The sequence below is a fragment of the Haliotis rufescens genome, unplaced genomic scaffold, assembly GCF_023055435.1.
Source record: "Haliotis rufescens isolate VD_foot unplaced genomic scaffold, xgHalRufe1.0.p SCAF_5, whole genome shotgun sequence".
NCBI lineage: Eukaryota > Metazoa > Mollusca > Gastropoda > Lepetellida > Haliotidae > Haliotis > Haliotis rufescens.
The window spans coordinates 14,059,016-14,072,207 of NW_025964223.1; the positions used below are offsets into that span (position 1 = coordinate 14,059,016).

The window sequence follows — 13,192 nt, forward strand, 5'->3', positions numbered from 1 at the left end:
GTATATATACCATAATTTCTTGTGTATAGTGGGCAATTCTTTTAGTATTGTGATTGAGCACAGCTTAGTTATTGTCACAGTACTAATGCTATTGTGAAAATGCCCCGATAGTTGCCTCGAATTATGAGATTATACTCCCACTGCATAATTTTATCGTTTTACTTAAATGGTTGATTAAAAGATTCGGCTCAGGCCAGTTTCAGTGTTGATGTCACTTTGACATTCCTTGTTAGACTGTTGAGAATCATTGAGGATGTGACCTGTGAAGATCCGGGTTAGAATAGGTCTTTAGCAGCCTATCCTTGCTGTAAAAGGCGCCTATGCTTGTCGTAAGAGGCGACTAATTGGATGGGATGGTCAGGCTCGCCAACTTTTTTGATGGATGTAGTCATATCCCAATTGTGTGGATCGATGCTCATAATGTCAATCACTGTATTGTCTGGTCCAGATGCGATTATTTACAGCCCGTCGTCATATAGCTGGAATATTGCGGAGTGCAGGGTTAAACAATAAACAAACAAGTAAACATTGAGGATGCTGGTGGCCCTGACAGTTCTCTATTGTGCCTCAATTCGCTGTGCAATTAATTCGGTAGCTCAAAATGTTACCTTATTAGGATATAAAGGTTGGATATTCACTGTGCAGTATGTTCCTTACCAATAGTTGGACCCGTGAAGATCCGGGGTACAATAGGTCTTCAGCAACCCATGCTTGTCGTAAAAAGCGACTATGCTTGTCGTAAAAGGCGACTAATGGGATTGGGTGGTCAGGCTCGCTGACTTGGTTGATGCATCCGCAGCAGGTCATCGATCCCAATTGCGTGGATTGATGCTCATGATGTCAATCACTGGATTGTCTGGTCCAACCTAACATAGATGTATTGTTAGGATTGTCTGGTCCAGCCTAACATAGATGTATTGTACCTTATTTATTTCAGAGTGATGTTCCATACTTTGAATGATGCCCCTGAGGAGGTGCTGAATGACGACACTGACACTGCAAGTGTCGTCTCCTGCAGCTCTCTGACATCCGGCACCGATGTCACTTCAGTAACTGATACAGGCGAGGATGTCATTATTGAAGGTAGACCTCAAGCTTGTCACATTCATTTGTCTTTTGGAAGTAAATAGAGGATGTTATATCAAAACTCAAATGTTATGTTCATTACACCAGTTCATCATGCAAGAAATGGGAAATAGATGTCATGAACTGGCTGGAAGGGTTTGGCAACTCAAAAATGTTACCATCTTATTAAAAGGCTACCAGTCCCTTACATAAAGATTTGCTTTGCAGAGTTGCTTCCCAAGCGTCCCAGCAACCTACGATTGTGGGATTATATTTCTAGGTTTGTCTGTGTCATACCGGTGCCACTGAGGTGGTGAAAGCCTAAGACCTGCATCACTTTGGGATCCCACATAGAATTGTTCAAAATGGCATTGAACATGTCAAACCCAACTCATTCTCTCACTGATGTAAAGTTACCAATGTACTGCTAGACTCGTGAAGATCCGGGGTACAAATAGGTCTTCAGCAACCCATGCTTGCCATAAAAGGCGACTCTGCTTGTCCTAAGATGCGACCAACGGGGTCAGGTGGTCAGGCTCGCTGACTTGTTTGATACATATCGTATCCCAATTGCATGGATTGCTGAATGCGGTGTTAAAAAACAGACAAAAAAGAAAAATCCAATGTTCTGCTTGAGAATACCCTTAGCCATCATGGTAAACTGTGTTCAGACATAAGGGGGGATCCTTGAGGTTTAATACTATGGTATTTGAATTTAGGGATTTCATCAATCTTAAATATTCAGCATTAGGTTGATGCCAAGGACCCCTTGACTTTCACTCTTAATTTCGGACACAAGTAAGACATGCAAAGATGTCAATCTGGCTGTGGACCTGCCTATCTGTTTTTATACATTATTTGAAGTTTACAGTCATCTTTACTTGTTCATATTTCAGATGAGCAAGACATCCTTGTAGAAGATGAAGATGGGAATAAGAAATCAACATACGTCCTTAAACCTGTGCCAGGTCGTGAGAAAATGACTGGTAGGGATGTATGGCTAACTGGGATTTGAATTTCCTTGTATTTTAGGGGCTGTAGCATGGTAATAATTGTCATGCCATCGTTAAAATAAGTTCCTTGTCCCCTGAAGGGCACACTTAGCAGTTTGATTTTTTTAACAGTAGTATCCAGTGACAATGTTTAATGTTTTAGGCCACAAATAAACATGACAAACAATTGGAAAATGAACATGTGAACACATGTAATGCAGAGTATGATTAGCAAAATGGATGTTGGTGTTCAGAAATGAAAAAAGGATAGGATCATTCTCAATGAAAAAGAAGGGTGAAAAGTTTCAAAATTACAACAGCTTATTGTCTAGCCTTGGTGAAACAACATTTATAGATCATTATTATTCTTCTGTTTGGCATACTTAAATTCCAAAGGGCACACCTAAACATATCCTGAAACACAGTGAAAACACATATTCAACTTGAACTTGAAATTGAATAGATGTGTTCTTGTGTATCTCCAAACACATAGAATGAGATTCAAACCCATATGACGACATTGTATGTTTGATAATCTCATGCCTAGATACCACAAAGAACTTAATTTGATTTTTGTGGCCATTTTTACCACATGCTTTTGAAAAATTGGAATATGCGTTCTCAAGGTGCGTCAGTAAATTTGTGAGTGGCCGGTGGCATACTTGAAGTAACAAGACCCACTTCTTTCCCTACTATAAGGTCTCAGATATTTGTATGGGATAGATATTTCAAATATCTTATATTGTCACAACTGTTAGAATGCTTGCTCTTTGATACAGAGTAATCACAGACCGCCTCCGTAGTCTAGAGGTAGAGCATCCGCCCGGAGAGTGGAAGGTCCGGGGTTCGATCCCCGGCCGCGTCATACCAAGAGACGTTAAAAGTAGTCAGTATACTGTGTCTGAGTGGGGTATTCGTGTCAAACTGCGGCATGGTATCTCAGTGAGCTAGCACTATAAATCGGCATCAGTCCGGACTAGTACAAGCAGGCACACAAACATACACACACGTACATGCACGTCGCTATATAAGTGCAATAATCTTGGACGCGACGTTAAACCCCATTTCACCTCACCTCACAGAGTATTCACGCTTTTCCCTTCTTTTTCCATGCGTTTTAACAACCTGTGAAGATCCAGGTTTAATTTGTCTTTAGCAACCCATTCTTGTCGTAAGAGTCTACTATCGAGATTGGGTGGTCAGCCTCGCTAACTTGGTTGATGCATGCCATCTCGTCCCAATTGCATAGATCAAAGCTCATGATGTCAATAATAGGATTTTCGGGTCCAGATGCGATTATTTACAGAGTGTGTGTTGAATAACATACAAATACACAAACATTTTAACAGTTCCATATTTCCCACTTTCCATTGTCAGGTCACTGTGAGAATGTGCTGGTAACTCATATCCGAAGCCCATGTCAGTTTTATGTTCAACGTTGTGCTCTCAATGCCAAACTGGTGAAGATGTCCAAAGCCCTTAAGACTTGGTGTAAAGGCCTGGCCACAGAGAAGGACATTCCCACTGATGTCAAGAAAGGTTGGTTTGGACAGTATGGTTGCCCAAGCGGGTAGTTAGATATTTGTAGGGTTGACTAGTTTGGTATCGATTGGGCCAAAAGAAAAGTAGCGAGTCCATGTATTCTTCAAGCCAATTTGAAATGCTCCTATCCTTTGTATAGGACTAAACTCGAATGAGTATATTTTCAGGCAAGTGTACATTGTGGATTATAGATAGAATGAGTGAGTGAGTGAGTGAGTATGGTTTGACGCCGCTTTTAGCAATATTCCAGCAATATTATGGCGGGGGACACCAGAAATGGGCTTCACACATTGTACCCATGTCGGGGATTGAACCCGGGTCTTCGGCGTGAAGAGCGAACACTTTAACCACTGGGCTATCCGACCGCCCCTTATAGATAAAGAGCGCCATGATATAAGTGGAATACTGTTTAAAATTGGGTTAATTTAACTCACTCCCTTACTCACTCCTGATGAGGATTGTGTGATTACACTGTGTGGCCTGGCGGAGAGTGAGTCACTATGCCCCTATGGTGTAGATCGTTGCTCATGCTCTCAACCACTGGGTGGTCTAGTCCAGACTTGATTATTGATAGACCACTGCATTATTGTGGACTGTGGTATAAGACGACTTACACTCATTCTAGTGATATTCCTGGAATATTGAAAATATTGCTGACTTTTTATTCAACTGTTGGTGTTTGTGTCAGTTTGAAGACATCATTGTTTTACCCTGTTGGGTTAATGAGTGAATGAAAGTGGTTTTACGCCGCTTTGAGCAATATTCCAGCACTATCACGGCGGGGGACACCAGAAATGGGCTTCACACATTGTACCCATGTTGGGAATCGTAACCCGGGTTTTCAGCGTGACCAGCGAACGGACCTGTGAAGATTCCGGGATAGAATAGGTCTTCAGCAAACCATGCTTGCAGTAAAAGGTGACTATGCTTGTCGTAAAAGGCGAATAACGGGATCGGGTGGTCAGGCTCGCTGACTTGGTTGATGCATGTCATCGATTCCAACTGCGTGGATTGATGTACATGATATCAATCACTGGAATTGTCTGGTCCAGACTCCAGAATTACAGACCGCCGTCATATAGCTGGAATATTGCTGAGTTCGGCGCTAAACAACAAAACAACAACAACAACAACAACAACCAGCAAACGCTTTTACCTCTAGGCTACCCAACCGCCCCTGTTGGGTTAGAATTGCATGCCAGCAACCTATGCTGGTAGTATGAGCTGACTTAGTGGATTGAGTGGTCAGACTCAGTGACTTGGTTGACTTTGTTCTCATCTAACCCCGACAGCATGGATCGTCGTTCAAAATACTGATCACTGGACTAGATGAGATTGTTTTTTGGTTGCAGTCATATACTGGAGTGTGGCTTTAACAACAAACAAACAAGACTTCAGTGTTGTTTTGTAGGTGACTTTGTACTGTGTCAGTACTCTGGGGACAAGCAGTGGTACCGTGCCCGTGTCCTGTCAGTCATGACAACCACCGAGACCAATCAGAAGAAGGTCGTCACCAAGAAACATGTGGAGGTCCTGTACTTTGACTTCGGCAACCATGAAGTGGTCACCATGGATAAGTATGTAGATATACTTATCGTGAAGATTTTACCTTGCTACCTTAGTTGGAATGGATTTTGAAGCTATTTCTTGAACTTTCAGTTTAATGTGTGTTACTCTTGTAAAAATATAACTTTGGTTTGTTTTAATAACATATACAAAAATATGCATATGCTATTACCTGTATATCAATAGGCTTTGGGTATTCCACTGTGGCTTTAATCGTTGTAAATTTCTCAAGCAGTTCAACTACGGCATAGTATCTCAGCACTATGAAACTGGCCTTAGTCCGGACTAGTATCGACATCCACTCACACATGTACAGTTCTCTATATGATAATAATCTTGAACACAATGTTAAACCCCATTTCACACCCCCTGTTGTATGATGAAATTCAAGGTTCTGTGTTGGTCTCTGTGATATCTCTCACCAAATAATCTAAAAGTGCTGTCAAGCAGGTTGTAAGGTGGCACACTGTGTTGAACTGATGTTTTCATTGAAGTGAAAGAAGACAATCACCAACATGGAGAATCTCTTTACTTTCAGATTAAAGAATATGGAAGCTAGGTTTATGAAGCACCCTGAATTCCTCATGGAATGTGCTCTGCATGATATTGAACCTGCAGAAAAGGTACTGTGCAACTCTGTTCTGTTGACGCGTCTGTTGTGTGCACGCTTGTTTAGCTGGTGTTTTGTGAAGAATAAACCGTGCTGGCTGAGATTGCAGTTAATGCGATACCCTTCTGCCATTTGGGAAGGGTATATGCTTCCCTACACTGTACTTGTGGCTGGTTAATAATCACATTACATGTTTGTCTTGTACATGAATGAATAATCTTATTATAGAAGTTGTCACCATTTAAAGTCCTGTCAAGTTCATTGATATTTTGACATAGTGGTATGTTAGGATACCATTTTTTATTATCCTGTGTATCATTCCTCCATTCCATTCCACGATGTTCTTTCATGATTGTAACGAGCAGCGATATCACCAGTACAAGATCTCATCCTAGTCTACAACTATCACAAGAAAGTTCATTGACCAAAATAATTGAATAAACAGCCTTGTCCTGTCATATGGAATCGGATTATCTGAGCATTACTGTTTTCAATTTATTGTGACCATGAAGATCTGGGTCTTCAGGAACCCATCCTTGTTGTAAGAAGGGACTAAAGCTGGTTGGTCAGTCTTATTGACTAGGATGATGCATGTCATTGTATCCCAGTTGTGTAGGTTGATGCTCATGATGTCAATCACTGGATTGTATTGTCCACACTCTATTATATACAGATGGTGTCATAAAGCTGGAATATTGCTGGGTTCCGTGTTAATCATCAATTTATTGTGTGTCTTGAAGATATGAGGAAAGGGAGATAACTGTTTCCTGTTTTGCCAGGATGGTGTGTGGAGCCTGGAATCAGCCAGTACAATGCAGACGATGATCGCCAATAAGCCTATGTTGATGAATGTGAGTAGCTCATTATGTGCACTGTCCTTGTCAGCGGTAGAAAATTACCCTTGCCTGCCGCATGAGTCAAGCATGCTATCATAACCAATAGTACACAAGAGTCACTCATTCAGGACCTGTGAAGTGCTGGGGTAGAATAGGCCTTCAGCAACCCATGCTTGCCATACCAGGCGACTGTGCTTGTCGGAAGAGGCGACTAACGGGATCGGGCGGTCAGGCTCCGTGGATTGATGCTCATGTCAATCACTGGATTGTCTGGTCCAGACTCAATTGTTTACAGACCGCCGTCATATAGCTGGAATATTGCGGCGTAAAACAACAAACCAACACTCATTCGGTTCTTTCTTGATCAGTTATAGTTGCCATTACAAACATATTTAAAGTGTTACAATTTTGATAACATAGAAGTGTCGCATTGTAATGTCAGTGCCTTATATTGCCGTGAGATCCAGGTTAATTGACCTTTGCTTAAAGTAAGGGAGGCCTCTTTTTTTTCAAGGTATTAGGCAAATCAATAAGTATGTAAACCAGAAGCTCTGTGTTAATCACCTTTTGTAGTTCCCATGTATACCATGGTATATGCAGTCTCTGTTAATGTTGGCATGGTGTGGTAACATGCTTATTGACTGTTGACGTTGGCCTTCTATCTGGGAGTCAGGTGATCCGTGAGGTGGGCAACGTGCTGCAAGTAGACCTCCACAAACCGTCTATAGATAACATCCTAGATGACAGACCCATCTCCCTCCGAGACAGCTTGGTCTTTCTCGAACTGGCCAGATTTGTCACATCATCAGAAAGAATTTCAAAATCAGGTACAATATGTTAACAGTGAAACCATCAGTATCATGCACTGGTAATTGTATAGCCATGCCAGGTTAAAGAGATTGGAATTTATATCAAAGGAAATGTATTTTGACCTTGTATTGTATCATAATATCTTTTTAGTATCACTGTGCATTGGTGAATCTTATCAGCCTTCGGTAGTTGAAAAACATACCATACCCTCTTCCTATCCCAATGTTTGGATGTCCCAGTCATCTGGGGTACTGCTCATCTTGGCTGTGTTGTCTTATGGACAAAAATCTATGATTGTGAGTTGGAATGCCAGATTCACACTGATTGTTTAAAGGTCTGTCAGCACAATACATGCTTGTGGGTCAAAGAGACTTGCATCAATTTGGGCTTTCCTCACACATTAAAAGAAACTCACATTAAAAGAAACTCACATTAAAGTGTCTGTTTCAAACCAGCTGACTTTGAATGTTCGCACAGGGTCCACAACTGTGCGTGGAAGAGACTTCATGAAGCCTGAACCTCGACAACGAGGGGAAACATTTGAAGCTCTGGTGACGTACTCGGGGGTTCCGTCTAGCTTCTGTGTGCAGCCAGTAAGTCACCTTAACACTTTAGCTCGTACAGACACGTCTTGTGACAAATGTCTGAGGAATATGTTCCTTATGGAAGCATGCCCCATGCTCATATAAATGTCTCGACTAATGTGAATGTAAGTGTTTCCGATGTGTTACCAGGCTGATGCTGTGTCCTTGTTTCTTCTTGGCATGGATTGTTGCTGAAGCTGTACACCACTGGCTAGGCTGGCCCAGTCTGTCGGCTACTAGCAACCATGATATACTAGTATACCACTTAAAAGTTAAAGAACGCCTGATTCTTCATATTACTATAGTTAACCTGTGCCGTCATGAATAGGTCCCTACAAAGAGAATTTGTTCCTGATGTAATGAATAACACTCACAACAAATAGACACAGAAACTGATGTGACTTAGTAAATAAAACTTTTTGATTGATGGTTTTTGTAGATTTAGAAAGAAATTCAATGTGAACCTGTGTTGCAGATTGGTGACGAGGCAGAGTACCTGTCTGCCTTGATGAATGAGATGGCGACCACATATTCGGATGGAACAGACCTCTACACAGTGTTTTGTCCTCAAGTTGGTTCGTGATTAATCTGTGTTCTCTCCATGTTGTTAGCAGCAGTTGTTACTTGGTTGAAGATTGTTGTCGTTGAACACTGGACCACACAATTCCCTAGTGTTGTAGGGCTGAAAGTTTAGCCTTTTTTTTAAGTGTTGGAACGTTATGCCGAAAACCTAAGTTTGATTCCCCACATGGGTATGATGTGTGAAGCTGATCCATTTCTTGTTAACCCCAATCACTCACCTAGTGCTGCTTGTCTATGTTGATAAGGTCAGATACTTGTCTTCAACAACCCATGTTTGTAGCGAGAGGTGACTAACAGGATTGGGTGGTCAGGATCGCTGACTTGGTTGATGCATGTCATCTTATCCCAATTGTGTAGTTTGATGCTCATGATGTCAATCACTAGATTGTCTAGTCCAGACTCATATTGTCCTGACTGCTGTCATATTGGAATATTGCTGAGTGTGGCGTTTGTGTTAATGCAGATTACTGTGTTGATGTCACGTGCATGTCGTACATGGGTAGTCAACTACACAAAGGCCTATTTTTCAGACATGATCTGTGTGGTGCAGAGCATGACGGACCAGTTGTGGTACCGGGCGCGTGTGATAGACTTGCCAGGAGGAAAACAGGTGGATGTGCAATATGTGGATTTTGGCAATATCGAGTGTGTGCCGTATCAGAGAATCAAGAAAATCCTGGATGGACACCTGAAGTTACCTCCCTTGGTTGGTACTCCTTCAAATAAGACTTTGAAACATTTCTGTGACATTTTCACATGATTCAAGTTTTTGTGTTGAAATGATGTTGCATGATGTTGATAGTTTCAGAGATGATGTACCGATGGCTTGAGAGGATGAATGATGTACCGATGGCTTGAGAGGATGCATGATTTACAGGTGGCTTGAGAGGATGCATGATGTGGATTGAGAGGATGCATGATGTACTGATGGCTTGAGAGGATGCATAATCTACCGATGGCTTGAGTGGATGCAAGATATACCGATGGCTTGAGAGGATGCAGGATATACCGATGGCTTGAGAGGATGCAAGATATAGCGATGGCTTGAGAGGATGCAAGATATACCGATGGCTTGAGAGGATGCAGGATATACCGATGGCTTGAGAGGATGCAGGATATACCGATGGCTTGAGAGGATGCAAGATATAGCGATGGCTTGAGAGGATGCAGGATATACCGATGGCTTGAGAGGATGCAAGATATAGCGATGGCTTGAGAGGATGCAAGATATACCGATGGCTTGAGAGGATGCAGGATATACCGATGGCTTGAGAGGATGCATGCCGACCGATGGCTTGAGAGGATGCAGGATGTACAGGTGGCTTGAGAGGATGCATGATGTACCGATGGCTTGAGAGGATGCATGATGTACAGGTGGCTTGAGAGGATGCATGATGTACAGGTGGCTTGAGAGGATGCATGATGTACTGATGGCTTGAGAGGATGCATGATGTACTGATGGCTTGAGAGGATGCATGATGTACTGATGGCTTGAGAGGATGCATGATGTACCGATGGCTTGAGAGGATGCATGATGTACTGATGGCTTGAGAGGATGCATGATGTATTGATGGCTTGAGAGGATACATGATTTACAGGTGGCTTGAGAGGATGCATGATGTACCGATGGCTTGAGAGAATGCAAGATATACCTATGGCTTGAGAGGATGCAAGATATACCGATGGCTTGAGAGGATGCATGATGTACCAATGGCTTGAGAGGATGCATGATGTGCGGATGGCTTGAGAGGATGCAAGATATACCGATGGCTTGAGAGGATGCAAGATATACCGATGGCTTGAGAGGATGCATGCCGACCGATGGCTTGAGAGGATGCATGATGTACTGATGGCTTGAGAGGATGCATGATGTACTGATGGCTTGAGAGGATGCATGATGTACAGGTGGCTTGAGAGGATGCAAGATATACCGATGGCTTGAGAGGATGCAAGATATACCGATGGCTTGAGAGGATGCATGCCGACCGATGGCTTGAGAGGATGCATGATGTACAGGTGGCTGGAGAGGATGCATGATGTGCGGATGGCTTGAGAGGATGCATGATGTACAGGTGGCTTGAGAGGATGCATGATTTACAGGTGGCTTGAGAGGATGCATGATGTACTGATGGCTTGAGAGGATGCATGATGTACTGATGGCTTGAGAGGATGCATGATGTGCGGATGGCTTGAGAGGATGCATGATGTACAGGTGGCTTGAGAGGATGCATGATTTACAGGTGGCTTGAGAGGATGCATGATGTACTGATGGCTTGAGAGGATGCATGATGTACTGATGGCTTGAGAGGATGCATGATGTGCGGATGGCTTGAGAGGATGCATGATGTACTGATGGCTTGAGAGGATGCATGATGTATTGATGGCTTGAGAGGATACATGATGTACAGGTGGCTTGAGAGGATGCATGATGTGCGGATGGCTTGAGAGGATGCATGATCTACTGATGGCTTGAGAGGATGCATGATGTACTGATGGCTTGAGAGGATACATGATGTACAGGTGGCTTGAGAGGATGCATGATGTACTGATGGCTTGAGAGGATGCATGATGTACTGATGGCTTGAGAGGATGCATGATGTACTGATGGCTTGAGAGGATACATGATGTACAGGTGGCTTGAGAGGATGCATGATGTGCGGATGGCTTGAGAGGATGCATGATGTACTGATGGCTTGAGAGGATGCATGATGTACTGATGGCTTGAGAGGATGCATGATGTACTGGTGGCTTGAGAGGATGCATGATGTACTGATGGCTTGAGAGGATGCATGATGTGCGGATGGCTTGAGAGGATGCATGATGTACAGGTGGCTGGAGAGGATGCATGATGTACCGATGTCTTGAGAGGATGCATGATGTACAGGTGGCTTGAGAGGATGCATGATGTACAGGTGGCTTGAGAGGATGCATGATGTACAGGTGGCTTGAGAGGATGCATGATGTACTGATGGCTTGAGAGGATGCATGATGTACAGGTGGCTTGAGAGGATGCATGATGTACAGGTGGCTGGAGAGGATGCATGATGTACTGATGGCTTGAGAGGATGCATGATGTACTGATGGCTTGAGAGGATGCATGATGTACAGGTGGCTTGAGAGGATGCATGATGTACAGGTGGCTGGAGAGGATGCATGATGTACTGATGGCTTGAGAGGATGCATGATGTACTGATGGCTTGAGAGGATGCATGATGTGCGGATGGCTTGAGAGGATGAATGATGTACAGGTGGCTTGAGAGGATGCATGATGTACTGATGGCTTGAGAGGATGCATGATGTACCGATGTCTTGAGAGGATGCATGATGTACAGGTGGCTTGAGAGGATGCATGATGTACTGGTGGCTTGAGAGGATGCATGATGTACTGATGGCTTGAGAGGATACATGATGTACAGGTGGCTTGAGAGGATGCATGATGTACTGGTGGCTTGAGAGGATGCATGATGTACTGGTGGCTTGAGAGGATGCATGATGTACTGATGGCTTGAGAGGATGCATGATGTATTGATGGCTTGAGAGGATACATGATGTACAGGTGGCTTGAGAGGATGCATGATGTGCGGATGGCTTGAGAGGATGCATGATGTACTGATGGCTTGAGAGGATGCATGATGTACTGATGGCTTGAGAGGATACATGATGTACAGGTGGCTTGAGAGGATGCATGATGTACTGATGGCTTGAGAGGATGCATGATGTACTGATGGCTTGAGAGGATGCATGATGTACTGATGGCTTGAGAGGATACATGATGTACAGGTGGCTTGAGAGGATGCATGATGTGCGGATGGCTTGAGAGGATGCATGATGTACTGATGGCTTGAGAGGATGCATGATGTACTGATGGCTTGAGAGGATGCATGATGTACTGGTGGCTTGAGAGGATGCATGATGTACTGATGGCTTGAGAGGATGCATGATGTGCGGATGGCTTGAGAGGATGCATGATGTACAGGTGGCTGGAGAGGATGCATGATGTACTGATGGCTTGAGAGGATGCATGATGTACAGGTGGCTTGAGAGGATGCATGATGTACAGGTGGCTGGAGAGGATGCATGATGTACTGATGGCTTGAGAGGATGCATGATGTACTGATGGCTTGAGAGGATGCATGATGTACAGGTGGCTTGAGAGGATGCATGATGTACAGGTGGCTGGAGAGGATGCATGATGTACTGATGGCTTGAGAGGATGCATGATGTACTGATGGCTTGAGAGGATGCATGATGTGCGGATGGCTTGAGAGGATGAATGATGTACAGGTGGCTTGAGAGGATGCATGATGTACTGATGGCTTGAGAGGATGCATGATGTACCGATGTCTTGAGAGGATGCATGATGTACAGGTGGCTTGAGAGGATGCATGATGTACTGGTGGCTTGAGAGGATGCATGATGTACTGATGGCTTGAGAGGATACATGATGTACAGGTGGCTTGAGAGGATGCATGATGTACTGGTGGCTTGAGAGGATGCATGATGTACTGGTGGCTTGAGAGGATGCATGATGTACTGATGGCTTGAGAGGATGCATGATGTACTGATGGCTTGAGAGGATGCATGATGTACAGGTGGCTTGAGAGG

The 13,192-nt window shown here is 43.6% G+C and overlaps 1 protein-coding gene across 2 annotated transcripts in view; it reads left to right on the forward strand.

Annotated features, from left to right (window-relative positions):
* The window catches only part of LOC124138301 (RING finger protein 17-like), a 62,812-nt gene that overhangs the window by 22,830 nt on the left and 26,790 nt on the right, over positions 1-13,192 (forward strand). For both annotated transcript variants that reach the window (XM_048383598.1, XM_048383599.1), the window contains exons 14-23: positions 938-1,083; positions 1,962-2,051; positions 3,435-3,596; positions 5,011-5,176; positions 5,704-5,788; positions 6,555-6,626; positions 7,285-7,438; positions 7,899-8,014; positions 8,481-8,580; positions 9,118-9,293. In XM_048383598.1, coding sequence (XP_048239555.1) covers positions 938-1,083; positions 1,962-2,051; positions 3,435-3,596; positions 5,011-5,176; positions 5,704-5,788; positions 6,555-6,626; positions 7,285-7,438; positions 7,899-8,014; positions 8,481-8,580; positions 9,118-9,293 — 1,267 coding nt within the window. The remainder of the gene's footprint in view (positions 1-937; positions 1,084-1,961; positions 2,052-3,434; positions 3,597-5,010; positions 5,177-5,703; positions 5,789-6,554; positions 6,627-7,284; positions 7,439-7,898; positions 8,015-8,480; positions 8,581-9,117; positions 9,294-13,192) is intronic.